General features: G+C 35.0%; 2 protein-coding genes across 6 annotated transcripts in view; one reads left to right on the forward strand and one right to left on the reverse strand.

Moving 5' to 3' along the window:
• The first annotated feature begins 744 nt into the window (after window positions 1–744).
• On the forward strand, window positions 745–2,378 carry LOC122627487 (meiotic recombination protein W68). The gene is made up of 4 exons (XM_043808607.1): window positions 745–857; window positions 978–1,399; window positions 1,538–1,895; window positions 1,982–2,378. The coding sequence occupies exons 1-4, from the start codon at window positions 745–747 to the stop codon at window positions 2,280–2,282; spliced, it is 1,194 nt and encodes a 397-aa protein (XP_043664542.1). The 3' UTR covers window positions 2,283–2,378.
• Window positions 2,379–3,276: 898 nt separating this feature from the next.
• The window catches only part of LOC122628121 (inactive dipeptidyl peptidase 10), a 91,314-nt gene continuing 71,340 nt past the window's right edge, over window positions 3,277–23,250 (reverse strand). For all 5 annotated transcript variants that reach the window (XM_043810012.1, XM_043810009.1, XM_043810010.1 and 2 more), the window contains 12 exons: window positions 16,694–16,800; window positions 16,235–16,433; window positions 13,234–13,308; window positions 12,878–12,930; window positions 11,909–12,206; window positions 11,541–11,803; window positions 11,044–11,362; window positions 10,676–10,854; window positions 10,344–10,566; window positions 9,811–10,255; window positions 9,521–9,726; window positions 3,277–9,383 (listed from right to left, as the gene is read on the reverse strand). In XM_043810012.1, coding sequence (XP_043665947.1) covers window positions 9,282–9,383; window positions 9,521–9,726; window positions 9,811–10,255; window positions 10,344–10,566; window positions 10,676–10,854; window positions 11,044–11,362; window positions 11,541–11,803; window positions 11,909–12,206; window positions 12,878–12,930; window positions 13,234–13,308; window positions 16,235–16,433; window positions 16,694–16,800 — 2,469 coding nt within the window. In that variant the 3' untranslated portion in view covers window positions 3,277–9,281. The remainder of the gene's footprint in view (window positions 9,384–9,520; window positions 9,727–9,810; window positions 10,256–10,343; window positions 10,567–10,675; window positions 10,855–11,043; window positions 11,363–11,540; window positions 11,804–11,908; window positions 12,207–12,877; window positions 12,931–13,233; window positions 13,309–16,234; window positions 16,434–16,693; window positions 16,801–23,250) is intronic.

Here is a 23,250-nt window from a genome sequence, read left to right on the forward strand (position 1 = left end):
ACGGTCAATATATCTTCGAACAAACGAAAACTTAATATGTTTATTGCTGTGAGAATGTTACATTCGAATAGGACGATAGGCGGTAGATTTTTATCTTACAATACTTTCCTACCTCGACTATAAATGTGTAAAACGAAAGTTATAAAGTGAATCGAGAATTTCGTCGCGATCTTTTGACTTTCTCGTTCTTATTATTTGTTAAATGTGACTCTCGTACGTTCCATTTTAATTAATTTAATTGATATCAGCATTAGACGATGTATATTTTTTTTTCCTTAATTATTTTATTTATATATACAATATATTGTTTGGTATAAAAAATACATTCTGTGCTATTGTTTTTTTTTTTTTATCATTAGCAGATTTGAGAGGATGATATTATTGTTTTATGATCTAGATTTTGATCTTTTGATCCTCGAGTCTTAACTATTTTGGAATATATAAATTAAATTTTATGCAAAATAGTTACAGTAATGAAAATGTTAAAAATTTAGAGTCATCATTAGCATTCGTAAAAATTAACTAGATTTTGTCACTTTTCGTATTAAGATGTAGAAGTAGTGTCGGTAAAAACGTTTGTCGTGACGTAAGACTACGATACGGACATCTAGTGAACGTCTTACAAATCATAAATAAAAATTTTTATTGTAATTTATAATTACTGTTTATATTAGAAATTATGAAATGAAGAATCATTTGGAAAAATGATATTCTAATAAAACACGTATTTTTTTTATAGGAAACATGTCTACGTTCTCTGCAAAACGAATAAGATCTACCTTACTATGTCTCGATAGAGAAGAAAATACAAATGAAAAAAGAATCGATATACCGTTCGTCGATAACGAACCATTCAGGTAATATTAATCATCAGAAAATAATAAACCATCAGAAGATATTAAAAATAAATAAAAAGATAAACCAATCATATTTTATTTTTTAAACATATAAACATAATATTGTTATTTTTCGATTAGGAAAATGTTGATACGTCAAATCGAATATACGACTCTGATGATAATACAGAAAATTTGTTCTGGGGAATTTCCAAATGTATTTGCTCCAAGTAACTATGATAAAATAGAATCCCTAGAATATGAAAATGATGTTAATGAATCTGATGGTAAGACATTGGAATTCGATGAAATCAAATCTATAGCGTATACGACAGATAGTATGGATTTTTGTCGCAAAAGAAGTAAAAATAAACTGGCCTTAATGATGAAAGTAATGGCTATGTCCCATCGATTATTAATTACAAATACTACAATCACTAGGCGATCTTTTTACTATGATTTAAAAAATGACATAGCAGGTATTTTGGTTCCTACGCAAAAATACATAGATTTAGCTGTGTACGATGTCGCTGAACTTTTAGATTGTGCACCATGGGATTTGGGTGAGTATATTTTAATAATTTTATATTTATATAATTATAAACATTGTATAGATTCTATAGATTATATACATAATACGATAGAAATTATATGTATATAGATTATTAACTTTTAAGAAACGATCAATGTGTATTTCGTAGGTCTCATTGCTACGTCCAAGGGTTTAGTAGCAGGAAATTTAACCCTATACTTCACGGACAACCAGATTATCGATTGCAATGTTCCAGGAGGTGCACTTATTCCTCAGATAATTTCAAACATTATCTCGATTCGTGCAAAAGCAAAATTCGTTTTGATAGTCGAGAAAGATTCGATATTTCAAAAATTATTAGAAGAGAATACTACGGATTTATTGAGTTGTATATTAATCACAGGAAAGGGCTACCCTGATATTGGTACAAGGATGCTAATTAAATTACTTTCTGAAAAACTAGATATTCCAATTTATATTATCGTAGATGCTGATCCCTTTGGTATGGATATCATGTGCGTTTATCGGTAAATTTCATATGGTTACAAAATGTTTATCAGACCTTTTACAGACTTTTGTCGAATCTCTTTTTTCAATTTTCTATTTTTTTTAGCTTCGGATCTTCAACACTATCGAAGAGAAACGATAGTTTAGCTTGTCCCAAAATTCGTTGGCTTGGTATTCACCCCTCGGAATTGAGCGTATTAGGGGTGAAGACTAGTTTGTTGTCCGAAAGGGATTTATCGAAATTGACATCTATCAATAGCCGTCATTACATGACGGAGACGCTGTTAAGACAAACAAGAATAATGCGAAGGGGTAAGGCCGAGATAGAAGCTGTATCATCTTTCTGCCGTAATTTCCTGACAGCTACCTATATCTCACGAAAAATCAAAGGAAACGATTATATCTAATTTGTAACAAGGACAAGATCGTTTAATCTTCAAAGGGATAATTCACTTATTAATTCTTATATTAATTCATACATATACATATGTATTTCATTTATTCTTTAATCGGTATCAATAAAATTATTTAATTATTTTTCTATTATAAATAAATTTGAAATACGTTTCATTGAAAACATTTGGTACGTTCTGATATTTGGTAATTAATTTTGGTACTCCTTCTGAAAAGATGGTCAATAAATTAATTATGATCGATATATTGTTAATAAAAGATATTTACGTCCTGCTTTTTCGTATCTAAATGTTCCGTAACTTTGTCATCTTCACTATCGTTATCGTCTAAGATAATAAGTTGTGGAATTTTATGAAACGATCCAAGGAAGATGATACTGCTGTCGGAGGACCGATTGGAAAGATTTTCGAATTTATTATTCGCTGAACTCATTTCTCTTAGAGATTTTGAACGAGTTGCGTACGGGTGCTTGTGAATACTTTCAAAAAGAAATAATAATTATTCGTAAAATAACGAAGAACTATATTCAACATTTTTTTGCAACTCAACATTTCTTTCTATTTCTCTATTTCTGTTTAGGTTACCGAGAGATCGTGCAAGTATCACTAAATCTCTGCTTGCTTCTGCTCAACCGTAGATCTTCTTGCGAATGATGATTTTTTATCGAAACTTTCTTTCTTTTGGGTTGACGTATATCCATGGTTCAATTCTATTCTTGATCAAATTTTATCGATAAAGGTTAACACTTTTCCAATTTATTCATTGATCGCTATTAACTTTTTTGACATATATCCATATCAATATCGTAATTGATAAAACGTAAAGAAAATAATATAATATCTGTGAAATTTCGTTCGCATAAAGCTTTTCAGAGAAGTTCAAAGAGAATTATGAGATATAATTTTATCAATCACGCACGAAGTCAGTTGACGGTAATCGAAATTGGTGCGAAGTTGATTCGTAAATGATAGGAAATAAATGACAGACTATCAGGTAATGTAACAGTTTATTGAAAACACTTTTGTTCGCCCGATGTCCGGAGCGATCCTCGCTGATATTAAAAAACGCAGAGTCTTAATAACATGATTATCTCATGGATGTTACATGGAAGGTAACTTGGACGATATTCGTGAAACCAGCGTTTTCTTTATTGATTCTCGTATGTACGTGTTAACACGATTCAAAATTGATAGGCACGTTCGAACAATAATTAATAAACGATCGCCGAATAAATATTTAATTTCCCGAATCTTTGCGTTAAGAAACGTTTATCGTTAGTAATAAATATCTCGAGTACATACGATACATTTATATATATATATAAAGAAAGAAGAAGAAAACCGAAAAGAAAAAGAAAAAGAATTACACACGAGAATCAGGAAGCGTCCATTGACGTGCACACACAAATTCTGCGTGTTCCGATTGGCCGATTTCACGGATATTCCTCGTCTACAGGTCCGTGCGAATATCGCAAAAAGTCGAGTCGAAACAATCAGCGCGTCTCGTTTCGCGCTCGGAGGCGATATTTGTTACTCCTTTTTTGTTTTTCTTCATTATCGATATTATTATTATTATTATTATTATTATTATTATTATTATTATTAATTTAATTATTTATTTATTCATTTATTTATTTATTCATTTATTTATTTAATTATTTATTAGATAGGATGATGAAGCAATCGTCCGTGTGTCTCGAGAGAAGCTTATGTTGAACAATAAGGACCCTAGTCCCATTCGACTCAACCTTATCTTCATTTCTTTTCTCTTCGAGCGAATATAATAATTAGTATATAAAAACAACTTTTCTTTCCTATTTTTCTTCATTGATTCGATTTATACAGTCGATAATCTTTTATTTTTTTTTTTTTTGGAGCAGCGCTCTCGTCGCTTTTCGACTCTACGTCGCGTTCGAATAGGCGACTTTTAAAACGTTTCTGTTTTTTCTTTTATTTTTCTTTTATACTCGATCGATTTTCGGACGTTCTGACGTAAAAATTTTGCGAATATATTATCTGGATGACACCTCGATTATCCGAAACGAATAGCGAATGTCGAGTAAGTCGATAAGAAAGAAAAAGAGAGAGGGAGAGAGTAAATATAATGTAAAATAAACAATATCTTTCATTTAGAAACTAGAAGAAATTTAAAGAGAGAGAAAAAGAGAGTTAGGATAATATAGAACAGAGAATTTTGCAAACTTAGAAATTAATTTAGATGTGCCTTATACGAGCAAATAAATAAAACAAACAGAAACAGCAGCTATAAATAAAATAATTACTTTTGAACGTCATATTAGAAATCAACTAATTCTTGAAATTCTTCTGTTTAGCAAATATAATTACTCGATTACTTGAGATTTAGATCACAATTAAGGATTTTGATTAATATAATACGTCTTTGTAAAGGAAATTCAAGAATCGAAAGATCGCGTTTCGGATAATCCAGATCGATTACGTTTTTCAAACATATCGCTCTAATTTATTATTCGTATTGATTTTATTATTCGATTCTTCGCACGGGCCCGATTCTTGCGTCGGGTTCCGCATTAAATTATATTTTTCCTGGTATTACTGCGGGTGTATGTGTGTATTATTTTTTTTTCGTGTACATGTAAATGAACATAAGTTCTTCATTATCACTGTATCTTCTCGTGTATGTACGTATGTGCGTGTGTATAATTTTTTTTGTCTTTATAGCCTAGCGGCGATATAATACGTTACCAAAAGCTATAGATATCCTTATGCGCAGCTACCAAGGTTTTCATTTTTATTTTTATTTTCTTTTTTTTGGCGAATAACTTCATATTTCGCATACTTTTTTTTTGTCTTTTTTTTTTGCGTGCCTGCGGCCATCCTCCTTCGCGATCGTGTGTTAATTAATTCGATACCTATATGCTTATGTTTAATTCGCCGTCTACCCCCATCCCCCCACCCTACTAACCTCTGTCATTTTTCGCATTAAATTTACTATACTTAATAATTGATTGTGATTTTAACATTCTCTCTTTCTCTCTTTCTCTCTCTCTCTCTCTCTCTCTCTCTCTCTCTCTCTCTCTCTCTCTCTCTCTCTCTCTCTCTCTCTCCTGGGATCAGAAGATTCACGCATCGATCATTCGTGACTTTCAAGTTTCTCTAGCGAAAAAGGCGGAAACTTTTTGTTTTCTCTTATTTTTCGTCTTTTCTGTTTTCTTCTATACTTTATCTTCTTCGGGTTATAATGTTGTCGTCTGTGCACGTTAATTAAAGAATTAATGCTCAAGCGACGTCTCTCGTCTCTCTCTCTCTCTCTCTCCTCCTCGAAAAAAACTCTAGCTGAGACGAGGGATTTCGTAAAAACGAATTTGTCAACTTCTTTTTTTTTTCAAAGTTACCACATAGAATTTCCAATTTTCTCGATAACTTTTGACTTATTCGGCTTATAAAATAACGTCACAGAAGTTTACAAATTTCTTTTCGGAAAATTCACTAAGGGTTTCGCTAAGAGGGATCTCAAATCGATTCAGAGTATATATTTCGAGTTATTGAGAATTCATCGAATTCGAGCTAAACGCGACGAAGCACGAAGGTATACATCAGTAAGGCCTTGACTGACGATTAATTACATTTTGCAATAAATCACTATTAATAATAATATCCCGAACACAAAATCGTCCAAGCGTACGGTCCTTTGTACTCTTAATGCCGCTATCATCGAGTATGTATATGTTTTCTTTTATTGTTGTTTCAATAAACATGCCTTCCTTCGATCAATCGTATCCACCTTCTTCGTTATTTCAAATTTTATTTTCTAAAGATTCAAACACGCGACGCTTAAACTTCAGCGCCTCATTTCGAGGCCTATCTCGTATTAATTGACGTACACATACACTTGTATGTACATGCACATACACATCTCATATTACACATCTAAACATATACGATCGACAATGATCATTCGCTTTTTCTTTTTCTTTTTTTTTGTCTTTTTTCTTTTTTTTTTCTAATATTCATTAACATTATTAGGTAGTTTTTTTTTTCTTTCCTTTCTATTTATTATCGTTTGATTAGTTGCACTAGCCTTGATTGTCGGCATTTAAGGGCTGCTCTGGCAGACAGCGTGTATGGCGACACGTGCGACTCTCTTCGTTCGAGCGCGCTTATCTTCTCCCTCTGTCTATCTCTTTCACGCACACAAGCACACACATTTTCATTCTCACTCTCACTCTCACTCTCTTTCTCTCTCTTTTTCTCTCTATCGCACAATTATTAATTTGTCTTCATTAACACATAGAATTATTTCTCTTTCAGACTTGTAAACGAAGACGATTATTTATTCATTTATTTATTTATTTATTTATTTATTTATTTATTTATTTATCTCTTCGTGAACGCACACTAATGCAAAGACAGACAATTTCCTCTTGTCTTCTTTCTTTCTTAACTTTCTTTTTCGTTCTTCCTCTTTATCATCGTCTATCTATCTTCTTCTTTTTTTTATCATTCATTTTTTTTTTTTTATTTATATCCTTCCTCCTTATTTTGTCGAAACACGCATGATACAGAGGAGCGTAAGATATATAACTTCGAAAATGTACAAATCGAAAGATGTCGAGAACGGCGATGCCACGATCCGTTTTAGGGAGAGAATTATTTATGTTATTTATTTTTTATGAATATCATGTAAAATTAAGCTCACGTTTGAGATTTCTTTTCTTCGATTCGTTTCATCCCCGATGATCGATGACTGCGCTGTATCATTTTTTTTTCTTGTCGTTCCTTTTTTCGTTTCATCGAACAACATCTTTCAAGTCGATGATGTCGCTTCATCGATGCCGTTGCCATTCGACGAGGAACACGCTCGAAATAGTATGTACGAGTTTCCAATTTCGATTGTTGACCGACGAAATCGATGATTTAATTAAATTACATAACTTTTCCGTTCGTTTGTTTATTATTAATAATGTTTATTAGACGCGCCGAATCGCGATTGGAAAACATTTCTCGAGCGCGAGAGATAGAGTCACACGTAACAAGGGAGGAGAAAATTTTCTTCAGCGACGCGTGTGTGTAAATGCGTGTGTTAATGTTTATAAACAGCGTGTAATAATTAATAGTAATAGTGATAGCAGTATGTATAAATATTTAAGGATAAACAACCTTGAAGAGGGAGTAGATTCTTTTTCTAGGGGATTTTTTTCGTAACGCGACTTTGAAACGCACACTGTATTCACGCACATATACACACATTCATTCGCACGCACGCACGCACGCACACATACACACACACATACACAGTAGACGCGTGAAAGCTGTGCTTGATAGAGAACTCAAGGGAAACCTTTGACCATATTATTTTTTCTCTTTTCGTTCTTTATCTTTTCTTATGAAATTTTCGAATTATTTATGTATTAATGCCTTCAGATGAACGTCACCGAATAACTTTAATAATGACTTTCTCACGCTCAATCTCGATTCTAGAAGGCACCAGTAACGCATAATCAGGAAAAAAGAGGAAAGAAAGGAAGGAAAGACTAAAACGTTTTTTTCTTTATTTTTCTTTTTTTTTTTTTGTAAAAATCTTCGATAAGCTCTCTTTTTCTTTCCGATTCTACGTTTTTTTTTGTCTTTTTTTTGTTTTGTTTATTTTCTTTTACTTCTTCTTCATATCGAGTAAATCTTTTCTTTTATATCTCTCTATCTCACTCTCTCTATCTATCTCTATCTCTCACTCTCTTACTTTTTGCGCTGATTATTTTCGACCAATAAAACGTTCTTTCGTTTTGAAATTATTTCTTTTCGTCTTGCTCGAGTTTCTCAAACTTTTTCGCTTACGTCGATAAAATTTTGGGCGCATCCTGATATAATGCCCGACGTAATTCGACATTTTTTCCCTTTCAGTATATTCCCGTTCTTCTCAATCAACGATGCTTGCACCTTTCCAGAAGGAATAACTGGGCGACGTAATATTGAAGTATATTCATTTATTTTTTATTTTTTTCTTAAGTTCGTTTCGTAGCAAAGAGGAATTTCGTAGGCTGATGCAGGCAAGTGATTTAATAACATTATTTAACGATATTGCTCGTATAGGTGCAATATATTTTCTGATTGCACCTTTATCTCGTTACTTTCTCGCGTCGACCAAGAAAAATGGATTATCGTCGGTGAAAAGTAATAATGTTTGCGTCGCTAGAAAAGAAGTACGTAAGTATATAGAATAACACGGGGATATGCATGTAGCAAGAGCGTCTTAAAGAGAAAGATCACGAGAAATAATTCGGATATGTTATAAAATGTCAAACAGGTTCCAACGTCGTTTCTTGTACGTAACGTATCTACATACACATACACATATGTATATTATTTCGTTCTTTACCACATGCGTAACGTCGTATCACAGACAACGTCTACGATAACGGAATACTTGCAGCGATTTAATCGACTATAAAAATATATGGAATATCAAATGACTAAGAAAATCATTATCACTAATGTCGTAATAACGTTAACACATCGACTTCCGACCTTTCGTATTTTTTTCTTTTTTTTTTTTTCTCGATTTCCGTGGATCATACCGCGAGGAGAGAAATCTTTCAGATCCGATAGAAGATCGACATCGACATATACGATCGCGTAATCCATTTTTCTAAGCTCTCACTTCCATCTTTTATTCGCTATCGCTAGAACTATTTATTTCTATCTCTGTAAACGACTTATTTGTGAATACACTATTAACACGGATACTCTCAACGTTCGCCTATCTTTCTCGCACACGCATCTATAATCTCATACTTTCTCTCTCTCTCTCTCTTTTTCATTTTTCGAAAACTCCGAAGAAAAGACTTTCTCTTCCCTATTTCTCTTCTTCTCGTGCGATCGACCGCTGTATATTCGAGAGCTTTCCAAGCTTTCAGCTCGATCTATTCGCGGACTAGATCGCTTTTAAATGTTCATCCTGGGATTTATTAGAAGTAGGCGCACTATCGACAACAAGGGAGTATTCGGCTTGAGGCACTAGGAGGCATCCAAGGCGAGGCACTCGGCGAGAAAGTCCTCCATAGAACGATAAGCGTGTTCGAGCACACCTGCTAAGGCATGATCTTCGTCCGCGTAGCTCTGTTTTATTTCAAGGAAATGAAAAAGAAAGTTAAAGACGACTTTTAAAATCGAAAGACGAGAGAATGATCGACTTCAAAAAAGAAAAAAAAGAAAGGAAATAAACAAAGAAAGATGAGATTGTTTCGTTGACTCACCTGGTACCTAAAGATGACTCCCGCTTCAGACAAAGCCTTGGCAAAGGCAACGCCATGCGTATAAGGCGCTGTTAGGTCTGCTAGACCATGAAGAAGATAAAGACTATGACTCGGCACTAATCTCGCTCTTTGAGTCAAATCAGCCTCTACGTAACCCTTATAGTTCTCAGCTGGTGCACCGAGGACTCGCTCCGTAAAAGCGGAGTCTAAAGGTAACGATAAAATCTTTGTTTGGATGCTGTCAAAGTTTACAAAAAAAGTAATTCATAAAGAGTAAAACAATTTCTTACTATAAAAGAGCCAATCGGCTATCGGATTGACGGCGACACCGCACTTGAAGACGTTCTCTTGACTTCCTAGTACCATGGCAGTAACGTAACCACCGTAACCCCAGCCCCAGACGCCAACTCTGGTGACGTCCAAGTATTTGTGTGTCTTTAAAAGATGCCTAAGGACAGTCAGCTGGTCCTGAACTTCGACGCCTCCGATCTTCCGGAAAAGATCTCTTTTTCCTTGTCCTCTCGCTCCACGAACATCGAGTCTCACGTAAACGACGTCGTTGTGACTCGACATGTAAGTACCCCAGTCTATTCTAAATTTATCTGTTACTGCCTCGCTTCCTGGCCGACCATTGACCTCCACCAAAACTGGAAACGCTGCGTCTCTTAGTTCCTCTCGCCAGGAAGGCGGCAGGAGCAACTGCACCTGCGCCTTCCAACCTTGAGGCAACGGCACCTGCAACATTTTTTCCGATTAACGATAACGACCGATAAATTTAACATCAACGAATTTGAGATTCTGATTGGTACTTATCGAGTATTACCTCGAAGCTCCTTCTCGTCGGTAACGCCAGCTGCGAGAGTTTATCGGCACGTTGAATACGCGTATCGTAGAGGACACGGATCATCTTGTGGGATGACATCATGTGCACACCGGCCAATGGCAAGCCGGGACCTTCGCAATACAGGACATAGTAGCCCTGTGTGTCGTCGGTCATCGCAGGACTTACGGAGGCACCGAAGTGAGTGCAATTTGTGTAATAAAATCTGCAAGAGGAATTATCTTTTTCATTTATTTCACTATTTGTTAAATCTGTTTGGAAATTGAGATCGTTAGACGTGTAAGATCGTTATCGCTCGATATAAGCTTGCTTACCTACTACTCCAAAGGACCTCGCCAAGGTCGCAAGTAACGCACAAAGGTTCCAAACGACGAGGATCGTCGGCGATCGGATCACGTACCACGTAGAGATGCTTCTGTCCAGGTCTCCGTTCTCTGGTACCCAGATAGTACACCAGGTGAGCTTTGGTGTCCCACGCTAGGATCTCGCTCACCTGATTGCAAAATCATTTCACGATTCTACACATAGAGGGACTTTCGTTGTGCCAACGTGAATAAGAGATAGAATCATAAGAAATAGAATCTCGGCTATTTGTTGGAAAATCGAAAATCGCGTTACTATCTCAACATACGTTTGATCTTTCGTATTTAACCGATCGATCATCGATCGTTGTGTTGCTAACCTCGTAACGACCGTGCGATAATACGGCTATCCTCTGTTGCGTTAACGTAACGTGCTTTATGTGCGTGAAATGCTCCTTGTCACCCTCCTGGACAGCCGCAAGCAGCAGGAAACTATCACCGTCAGGAGCGAAAATTGGATGCGGTTGCGCGTCCAACCATTGACCCTCGGGTGCCCTCTCTGAATGGGTTTCCTCGCACTCCCAAAGAGGCGCACGACATGCCGAAACTAGTGACAAATTCTGAGACCTGGTCATCCACACGACTGCAATTTGAGAAGCGTCTCCACCAACCCATCCAGCTGATATCAGATAGTATTCTCTGGAAAATTGAAACTCTTAAGGAAGAGTATTTCGAAAATATTTCTCCTCTTCTTGTTTTTTTTTCATAAACATACGAGCCATCTTTTATTCGTATTTTCTAACTCTCGTTTCTAATTTTATATCGATTGATTCTTAATACGATTTAATGTAACTACATTTTAAGGAGCAAGGCTTACTGTCCGTCCAAGACAGGTGGTGGCTTAAGTTTCGTCTTCGTACTACCCAACGGACTACTCGTTCCATTTCCATTAGTCCAGTTATTTGTATTGTTCACTTCTAACAACCACAAATCGACTTCCGGATTGGCTGAACCAGGGGTTGGATATCTGACGGATCTGGAGGGTGGAAAAGAGCCACGTCGAGGTGCTCCGAGTGGGGTTGATGCGGAACCTTCTTGACCTGACTGAGTACCGAACCAAGGGAATTCCAAGGCTGTAACCTTAGGCAAATTTATTTCAGATTAAGGTATTATACACGATGATCCAATGATCGGAATAATCGGATGGCCTAAACGTTAGAGAATAACAATTAATTTGATTATTACTTTGGTGTCGTTGAACGAAGCAAAGAGGATATGCGTGCCATCGGGACTCGGCCACGTGGCTTCCGGTCTAGGCAATACTTCTTCCTGATATAACCAATCAGGTACACCGTTATATATAATACCAGGAACACCGGTATCCGTCAGTTGTGTGTCTTCCATCGCTGATGGAGCTATCCTAAGATAAATATCGTTCTCCGAGATCATCACGAGACCGGTCGTGTTGCCCAACCACGTTGCGTGTTGAAGTCTCGTTTGTTGCACCTTACTCGAGGCGTGGAGACGAAGGGGTGTGTGATGACTGATCGAAAATAATAACGATTTAATTGAAAATTTTCCTCTATCTTCTTTCCTTTTTTCTTTTCTTTTTTTCTTTTTCGTCATTTTTATTCCAAATTTCTACGAATTATCTACGCTGCAGAAATATTGTAGTTCAATAAGTAAGACCTTTTAAAGTCGTTTCGTACAAATTTCAAACAAGTAAGCGATGTAGGTAAACTCATGATGAACTTAATAATCTCCACAATACGTTGAACACATTTCAGCGCCAAGGTACTTTCCTTCCTACTGAGTTTATTGACAAACTTTTAGATCGATCGTCACAGTCCACCTGCATCGAACAATGTTGACTGTGGCCTACTTTCTTCGATGCTACCCGATAGATTAAATACTATTAATAGGTTAATGCGGCACATTAAATCAATTTACTGGTAGAGGGTTAAGGCACCATGGCATGGTGTTAGGCCTGCCATTTGCCGGTTGGGACGAAACGAAATTACCGAACGAAAATGGTTCGGCCAATTTTGAGCCCACTCGACGCTTGACATCTTTCTAATTTTATATCTAGCTTTTCGCGAGAACATTGAGAACTCAATTCGTAATTACAAATGACTCGACTCAACGACAGGATAATCTATCGGTCGATCGATAAATTTGGATGAATTTTGTTTTAATAATAATAAATTGTCTTACTCGTTCGTGACGTCGTAGACTGTGTAATGTGCGGTGAAAGTGTTTTTGAATACCTGAAAAATGAAAAGGAACAAAAATCAATGTCGTCGATCTATCAAAATTGCGTTTTTCTTTTCGAAGAAACGATAAATAGTGTATTAATTCTCGATAACGTATCTCAACCGGTTACCACCGAACCGTAAATAGCATCAATAGCGATATGTAAATACTCGACGTAGCAACGGATCACATTATTCTCATGCATGCTAACGTCGTACGTAGAATATATACATACATACATAGTTGAAACTACAAAAGAGCTTTTCGCTCGTACAAACTAGCGAATATCAAGAAGTTTTTGGATTTAAGCTGCTTACCGGCTTGACATTGTGCTTGAACAATACGTAACGCAAATCTGCGCTGCATTGGTAACCTTGGACGTTCAACTGCCTCTAAAAAATTAAATTTATAAAAGATTTAAGAAAGCAAATGATGAAATCTTCGAACGATTTAATTATTCGTTATCAGCGAATATCTTATCGGCCGTAATCGATGTTAAAAAAAATCTATGCTAATCGTGTCCGACTATAAAGTTTCTTTTGACACGTATGTACAAGCGTACGCACCCACGCACATTGCTCTCCTACTATTGTTTTCATAGAACCTATCGAAAAAAGTCGATTCTTTTTATTTCTACCAGTGAGGTTTACGTAAAATGGCGCATCTAAGCCGCCATTGTTTTTAAAAGGGCGTATGGATGCTCTGCCACGTCATATTCCGTTCGAACGAAGAGATCGGATCAATGCGGTGTTGTATACTCTTGTCTGTACTCTGTCTGCTGGTTGAAAGAGAAGATGGAATGGAGGATTCGGAATCAATCCACTTGAAGCGGCTTTTCTCGCCACACGCAAACATACTCGCGGCAAGTCGACATCAATCATTTTTCTGTCCTATTCCAAATCTTTCATCTATATCTTTCATCTCTCTGACTGTAGTTTTCTTTCGGTATCAAAAATTTGTTTGAAGTATCGTACATACAATATACCATCTACCATCGTTTGATCTTTTACTATTTTTATCGGAAATAAAGCAAAAAGAAAATGAAATAGCTTTCAAATAGTATATATACATGTGTGTGTGTGTGTGTGTGTGTGTGTGTGTGTATACACACTATTTATACATATCAAATTTGATATATTTATATACCATTACATACGTATCAAATAGTATGTCTATATATACATTTCGAAAAAGTTAGAAAATTGTTTTTCTTGAATTTGCAAAAGATTATGACGTTTCGAAATACAATGATTTGTAAAACTGTCAGAAAGATATTGTTTTTATATCGTTTGCAAATTAATCTGTAATAAATAGACGCACACTGTCCCTCTTTTCTGCATTCCAATGTGTCCGTTGTATTATCTATCTTTCTCTCTTTCTCGCTATTCCTTTCTTTTTCCCTCTCCCATTCTTTCTTCCTTTCTTTCACAACATCCATTATTCTCGGGAGCAAGCCCGAGGCGGGGATCGTGCCATCGAGCAGAAAATGCAATAGCCAAGCTCCTCGCAAACTCTACGAGTATCCACGTCACTGGATAAACTACGGAATGCTTCGAATTCCGCCTTATAAACGGCCTAACTTTTTGTTTTATAGCACGCCGCGGGCCATTCTTCGGCTTCTTCTTCGTCAATGGACAAAGTATCACCGAGAGAAAGATTCGAAAGATTTCAGAACGCTAAACTCGGTCTATCCTTCTTCTATTTAAAATGAAAGACCCAAAGAAAATGAAAGAGGAAAGAAAAGAGGGAAAATGAAAGAAAAGATCTATTTTTATCTTCGTTTTACCAAAAGAAATCTCTCGAGTAAACGATGAATAATAATTTATAGAATAGAACTGATAATTGAAATTGTCTCCGTTTTTCGATTGCGATACAAAGAAATCTTACAATTTACGAAAGATAAATAGAATATATTTAAAAAAAAAAAAAAAAAAGAAAAAAGCATTGATATTATGTAACGTTTAATCAATGATCAAACCTGTTAATTCTCACGTCGAGCGTATCGCGAAATCTGCTCTGAAGCTTTTCTTAAAATTCATGGAGCTGTTACGTAACTGGAATAAGAGTTTCTTACGTAATTATAATTCGAAGTTGTTGGTAAAGTTTGATCATATTCCTTGCGGACTTACGAAAGCACTGATCGGTTTATCATTGACGTAGACTCTTTAATGATTACGCAGTGAACCCAGGAGGGTCCTTTATCCCGTCGAATTAATGTGTAGATATCGGAATATTAAAGAGTTTACTCATTTCGAAAATTCTAAAGTTTTCGACAGTTCCCTTCTTGAATATCCCTTCATCATTTTGTGGTCTCTTGTATAATTATCAATTCCATTTGTTTTCGTAATATAACTTGGGCTGATGACACTTCTACTCGTATGCATGTATGTATGTATGCAAAGTATTCCAAATTGAATAATCACTCTCTTTCTCTCTCTTTCTCTCTCTTCCTCGCCATTCTCTATTCCCATTCTTTTGTCTTCTAAATGGAATATTATGCAACTGAAAAAAAAAATCCATACTCGCAGTATACGTTTTATTTACATGAATTTATCAATTCCAAGTTTGAAATTCCAAATACTAATATTACGCGGAATCAAGGAATAGAAAATAAAAGAATTATCGAGATCTCGAAGAAATAATATTTTTTAAGAAATTTCTCGAGCGATCGTTCGTCGCGAAAGGAGCTATCGAAGAAACTTACAATTTTCTCTTCCCTTATATTTTTTTAAGCATTAACAAAATGATTCCCGAGCCGATGGAAACTTATTTACGCGAATATTTCAATATCGATCCTGGAAATAGACAACACTTCGTTCCTTGTAAATAACATTGCTTGCAAGCGCCGTCTATAAATAAAAAAGAAAAAACTTTTCCAAGCCTTGTATCATAGAGAAACATACTCATACATAAATGTAAGAAGAGCTAGGACGTATGAATATGTTAAAAAAGTATTCTAGTACTGATAGATGGCGGTTGCCGGCAACATTATCCACAATGTGTAGGATGTTTGCTTATAACCAGGTGCATAAAATGATAAGAGAACATCGATAAATAACGTAATTCCAAGAAGCAAGGGTAACATAGCTTTTCGAAAATATTTTGCAAGGAAGAATCGTTCTAATCGTCCTTTGAAATCCGACTTGCTGCTTCAACAATCCTTTGTGTCCAGTGCAGCGAACGGAAACGTGGAAAGGGGCTCGTTAGTTAGCGCTCGAATCTCTCTCCACCCCTCTTCTCGTTCTCTCTCGGTTGTCAAAGTAGTCGAGCAGAATTGTGCGTCGAGTTTGCTAAATCTACGTATATATGCATACGTACGAGTGTGTGATTAGAGACCAAAAGTGACACGGTGTTGTTGCTGGTGTCCAGGAGAGTGAGGGAACCGTCATCCGCTTGGTATACGAATTTGTCATGGGATACCCAAGTTGGTGGTAACCTATGCGGTGTCAGGTCATCTCGAAGGCACTCGTCCAGTGTAAGACGTCTGCCGCTCCAATAGAGTAGCTCGTCAACGTACCTATAATTTTGTTCCTTCTTAATTATGATTTACGATCTACTTCCCTAACTTTTCTCTAACTTCATTCACAAACTTTCACAACACCTCCGACCTATGGATGATGTTGGAAGCATTATGATCGCTTAGCTAATAGAAGTTTAATAACGAATATAACGTCCTCGGTTTTTACGTTTGATGTACATAAATCTATCTTTTTTCACCTTTTAACACTTATAACGGTAGAATGTTAAGTGAAAAATTAATTAACGAGAAGGACTTACCCAAGGAGGTAAATAGCCGTGACGATCCCAGCGATAACGAAGCCGATGACCAGAAGGGAGAATACTATGCTTCGCCAATTGTGACCGCCCTCGGCGTATGTCAGATCCTAAATGAGGGAAAGAGAAAGGGAAAGAAAAAAAAGAGGGGAAAGAAAAAGAAAAAAATGTCGAAACATTAATCCTTTACTGTCACGTCGAATCTATGATTATGAGTTTCGTATCTTTTCTTTCTTTTCTTTTTTTTTTCTGATGCAGAAGCAAGTATTGTTTTCTACGAGAGCATGCAAGTCACGACTCCAGTTATGTGTCAGTGGACGGGAGAATTTGGATATGGGATGTTGGATGTCCGAGGACAGACAAATTTACGAGCAGAGAAACAGCTTATTTCTATATGATATATGTTATGCTAGCTCTCAACGACCCCAAACGTTTTGCGGTTCTCTATTACTACATGTTTTACGTATATCAATCTTTTTTCTTTCTCTTTGTAATTTTCGATCGTAATTCAATTTCGAGTAACGATAATTTCTTTTTTGTTAATTTGAACGATTGTTAATTACAACGAATGATCAAGTATATTTTTCAAATATTTTAATAACGTTACTGTTCTATCTATGAGACAACACGCTTGTTTATGTATAATGCGGTAAACAGGCTGTTCTTGGTGATCATTCTCATAGAAAGTTTGACGCGTTGAACTGCAATACGTGGGCGGTGGGTGTGTTGATTGTATATTTATGTAGCATCGATCGAACGACCTAAGCTATACATATGTAGGTATAACTAAATGCCGAGCAGACAGTCGAGGGTTTGCGCTATTTCGTGTGTCGAGAAAGTAACGATGGCTCCCGTGTAAGAAAGGGATTCATTGTTTAACTTGGCTGCATGCCAGTGTCCAAACTAATTTTTTCGCTCTCCATTCGTTTTGTTCTCACCCCAGACTTATCTTCCTATTACGAAAGTTGGATATATATATATATAACTTATATCCGAATTTTTTCCTTTGAATTCTTTTTTCAAATTTCCATTTTCACCGACGGAAGAAATCTTTCTTTTCCTTTTTCTTTTCTTATATATATATAAAGGGTGTAAACATTTCTATACGTCTAAATAACTATAACGATAACAATTCCAAGTGACATTCAAATTATTCTTGTCCAATGAATAATTGAATTTAAAAATCCGATCATGCAGCATGCCACAATTCGAAGATAAAACATCTAAAGTGTTCCGCACGTATCCCTAAACTTGCACTATCCAAACTACACCGAGTTTTTATTTACGTATTTCAAATTTGTTGTGTATACGATCCAATTCGCAATATATTAAACGCTTTAAGAAATTTTACGCAAGAAATATCATAAGTTATAATATGTTAAGTTTGTTTATTTATTATTTCAAGAAGTTATTAGAAAAAATCAATATTTTTGTCAGAATCGAAACTGTTATATAACAGGCGCACAATTAACTAATCAATAAGTACCACGATAACCGAATAGATCTGAGTAGATGGAACAGCGTCTGTCGACTTCAGACGACAAAGGAGCATGATTGTAGTTGGTAGATAGATAAGTTGATTCTTGTTTACGTAGTAACATGTATCTCGTATAAAACAAAATCGAGTAAAAATTTTGACCAATCGATATCGATATATTATTCGTACATTATCGAAACGTTCAATCAATTTATTTATTTATATATTTCTATTGTTATTTCATTCATAAAATAGTTACAACGCAATATATTCGAAATTTAGATATTTCTTCTTATGTTTATTCATTAATTTTAGAAGAACCAATCAAATTAAAACTCATAACACTAACAACTTTTTATTATATTATATTTCCATGGTAGAAGCAATCCCGATAAAACTTTACATAACGAATAGACGAGAAGCTCGAAGTTGATGAAAGAAGTTCGAAACGTCGACGTGTAAGTTATTTTCTAATAAGTTTTTCTTATACGTTACAAAAGCATTCTTCTAATAACCAAAAAGCTTCGGCTCATCAACGACAGAGGATTAAGACACATTCGTTTCTTTGTCACTTTTTACAAAAATGACATTTTTCTTGGAGATTTTAACAATACTTTTTTTTTTTTAATTGTGCCATTATTCGATCGCGATATATTATAATTTTTCGAATTCGCAAGAAGATCGTAAGAAATTTTCTATATTTATGTTTTATTATTCAACAACAATAAATAATGGAGCTAGGCATATAACATTTCGATTTTATTATACAATCTGTAGGATTGTTCTCTCGCGTAGGGGTCAAGCCGGATAACATGTTTCCAGTATGTAATACATAATGCCCGGACTGGATTTTGGAGTACGTGCGATACATAGACCGTACGGTGCGTTACGTGGGTGATACCTGTTCGAGAATATCCGATTCAACGAACGCGTACGCATCGGCATGAAAATCCTACTAGATTAGATACGTGACTTCATCTATTTAATCTCTCTTGAAAATCGGAATTTTACGCATTTGCGTAAAAACTTTTCATCGAAACGTTTATTAATCCGATTCCTTCATTGTCAATACTAAAATTTTCATTTCTATTCTGTAATAATTTCTTCCCTTAATTCAATCTTGAAATAGTTATTAATTATTTTAAAGATAGTTAAAGATAGTTAATTTTCTGCAAATACTTCATTTAATTGGTTAAATTTAAATAATTACATAGTTAATAATTTAATTATATTTAAATACTAATTATTTTGAATGAAAGCATGTGAATATTAATTTGCAATTAAAACGAAAAAAGTCAACTATATGAAAAATAATAATAAGAGATTATGTAGTTAAAGATAGTTATATATATAGATATTATATAGTTAAGGATATTTAATTTTCTTCAAATACTTCATTTAATTGGTTAAATCGAAATATTTAATAGTTTAATGGTTATCTTTAAATACTAATTATTTTAAATGAAAGCATGTGAATATTAATTTGCAATTAAAACGAAAAAAGTCAACTATGTGAAGAATAATAATAAAAGATCATGTAGAATACTTAATTAACTTCTCCACAACAGTTTAACGATTGACCTAATTAATTAAAACTTTTCGCCATAGTAAAATTTTGATAGAAGTAAAGATATTATAGATATAACGTTTACAGATGCGTCAAAGGGAAATTAAATTACTTATAAAATTAATGACCCCGATAATGATCATCGATAATGTTCTCTTAATTCGTTAATTAAAGATTTCCTGTTTTCTCTATCAATTTCCTTTGTTTTTACAAAACGCCATAAGCTAAATTAGATATTTTTTCATCATAAATCAACTGATTGATTCCTGCGAACTCGTTCGCCTTCCAAAAATATTATTACTCGTTGATTGATAATGAAAAAAATGATTAATCGACCCAGTATCTTAAGAACTTGGTGAATTTATTTCGATCGTGATTGAAGATGCTGGATAATGAGCATGTCTCGTAGAAATTAATAAACGATCGACTTCAAGCATCGATTGGCTGGCATCAGGTGCATGGTAATCGTTTTCGAACGACTTGTTTATCGTGATAAATAATCGTCTATCTTCTTTCTTCTTTTCTTCCCCTTACCCGCATTCTCTCTCTTTCTTTCTCACTCTCTTATATCCTGACCGATCGATCGTAACTATCTTTTTCTTTCACTTTTCTATTCTCTAATTTTGAACTTTAAGTAGGAGAATATACATATTGGACATCTTTTCTCTGTAAGATGTAAACGCGTGCATGTAAAAGAAAGAAAGAAAAAAGTGAAAGAAAATAGTAGAGAAAGAGAGATGGTGGATATAGAGTTTCCAGTATGATGGTACTACACCGAGAGAGGAAATATCTGCCTCGGTGGCATCGAGACGCGACATAACAGCTTTTAGGTATTCCATTGTGGCGCCTCGTAAATGCCGGAACGAGAGGCAGTCATAGGGAAAAAGAGTGAAAGGAATGCGACAATGCGTTTCAGACGATCCATTTAGGTTTGTACGGATAAAATCGATGGTTGCTATTTTTAATCCGGCCGTACCGTGGTTGCTACTCGTATCCACCCCAAAGCTCCTCCCCTCTCTTTTCTTTAGTTCTTTTATTATATATATATATATGTGTGTGTGTTTGAATATATGTGTGTTTTTTTGGAAGATTAAGAAATAACGAATAATAAGAGAATTTACGTGGAAATATCGATTATTTGTGAAAGTAAAATTCAAACTAGCACTGTGCATCTATAGCTATATTTTTTCTATTTTTTATTTGTTTTCGTTTTTCTTTCTTTCTTGTCTTTTGTTTTGTGTGTGTGTGTTTTTTTAAAGACAGTTCCGCTATCCTTCCACATGAATATTAATTGTAAAGATTGTTAGAAAATTTACTCGTAGTTAATTATTCCATAGATGATAAGCGTACTCGATTTATATTTTTCTTCGTTTTAGAGCAACGTTGATATACAGAAAGTTTATTTTAACGATTACTTTTATTTTATATAGATATACAACGATTATTTTTATTTAATATAGATATAAAAAATAACTCTTTCTGTTATTTTCATTCTGAGAATAAAGAACTTCGATATTATTCTATGTACGAAGCAAATTAAATCCTGATATAAAAAGAAACAAAATATATATATATTTTTTTTTTCTTCGACGATTGTAAATACTTAATAATGAAATATAAGTTCGTCAATAGGTTTATTCGAATAAATTATTCGAATTCTTCCAAAATGGGATATACTTCGATGTAAGTATGAAACAACGTGCATCGTTGAATATAGAGCATTTCGACGACCGGCATTAAACGACGTCACGAAACTATTTTTGGTGGAAGCGTAACATTAAATCGTATGTGAGATCCCACAAGTAGTCGGTAGGGTGTTACTACCGCAAAATGCAGAGTACATCGAAAACGTTTACTGTACTATTAACGTCTCTATACGGATAATACGCTTATCCGTAAGAGCGATACCTTCTATAATTTAGAATAGAATGGAAAATCGACGATATAGAAGCGTTTGTTTTCACTGTCTCTCTTCAATCGAAACATCCCTGAATCATCCTTGACCATTACGGATTACCCTTGTGAACCAACTCTCTCTCTCTCTCTCTCTCTCTCTCTCTCTATCTCTCTCTTTATCTTTCCTGTCTCTCTCTCTCTCTCTCTCTCCATCTCTCTCTCTTCATCTCTCTCTCATAGTTGGAATTCACCATTGTCAGAGTTTCTCCAATATTTGCAATGAGATCGTTGTATGGAGCAGCTGCACGAGATTATCACTGCGTATTAGGGCGCACGAAATTAGAATGCTCAATATATTATGTGAATTCCTTCGATAGAATTTCGTTTATCGTTAATAGAAAGCTTTGATCTTCTTTGTCTCTCTCTCCAGTATGTGCCTCTTAAATGTAAAGACATGAAATATATCGAACGTGATTTCCTTGCGGAAATGCGTCTGTGCCAAGTGCAACGAAATCAGGTCTCTCTCTCTCTCTCTCTCTCTCTCTCTCTCTCTCTCTTTTCCTCTTTCTCGTTCGTTTCGCTTAATAGAAGGGTTCTATTTTTAATATACGACGCAATGCTTTAGTTCAGAAAAGCGTTGTACCGATAATTCTACATGGCACAGTTTTTCGTTCACACTTTTTTTTTTCGTCCACGGTGTCGAATTCGAAACTCATTTTTTTTCGTTATTTTCATCTTTTTTTCACTTGTCCTCTTTTCTTTTCTTCTTTTTTTTCTTTTTCACTTCTTCGCAAGACCCCCAACGAAAAAGTGACGTTAATCTAACGAGTACGAAATCCGAAAGAAGAGGTAGAATAGAGCAAGATGATAAGCTCGAGCCAAAGAACCGAGGGTCCACCTTTATTTTTCCTTTCTTTTGAATTCAACCGTGAGAAAGAAAAGAATAGAAGTCCTGGAAAAGCTTTGTGTGATAACACAACGTTTATTGGCTCAATAAACATCGGCCGAGTCAAAAAATATCGATTTATCGTCTCGTTTGGCAAGTTTACAAAAAATTACTAAGCTTTCGTCACTTGTAAAAATAATTTCAAGTTGATATATTTCTTATTTACTTTTTTGTTTACGATGAAGATGAATTACGATGTTAAATTTACGATTCTACATGAATCATAATCAAAAAATAGCGGAGTTTATGTTCCAGTCTGTTAAGTTATGTTTTCGAAAAGCTTCATCATTGTCCGATAAATTATTATTATAATAATCCCTGGACTTTTTCATCGCTCGTATGAAAATAATTTTGATACACATTTCGTTTCATTTTGTTTATATGATAATAAAGATTTTGTTAAGGATTCAAAAAAAAAAAACTATCGATTTGTTCGAGAAGATAAATAAACACATGGAAACCGAGTGGGGGTTTCAGGTCGTCATCGATCGATTTAATTACTCGTACACGTGTCACGCTATAATTTTCAACGAACGGTAAAATCGATTGTGTGTGACGTCTTTGCGACATACAACGAGTCGGAGCACCCTTATGTAATTTACATACTTTCTCTCCCTCGCTTTCTGTCTGTCTATCTGTCTCCCTTTCCTTCTCTGTCTCTCTGTTTGTCTCTC

Source organism: Vespula pensylvanica, chromosome 3, assembly GCF_014466175.1.
Source record: "Vespula pensylvanica isolate Volc-1 chromosome 3, ASM1446617v1, whole genome shotgun sequence".
NCBI lineage: Eukaryota > Metazoa > Arthropoda > Insecta > Hymenoptera > Vespidae > Vespula > Vespula pensylvanica.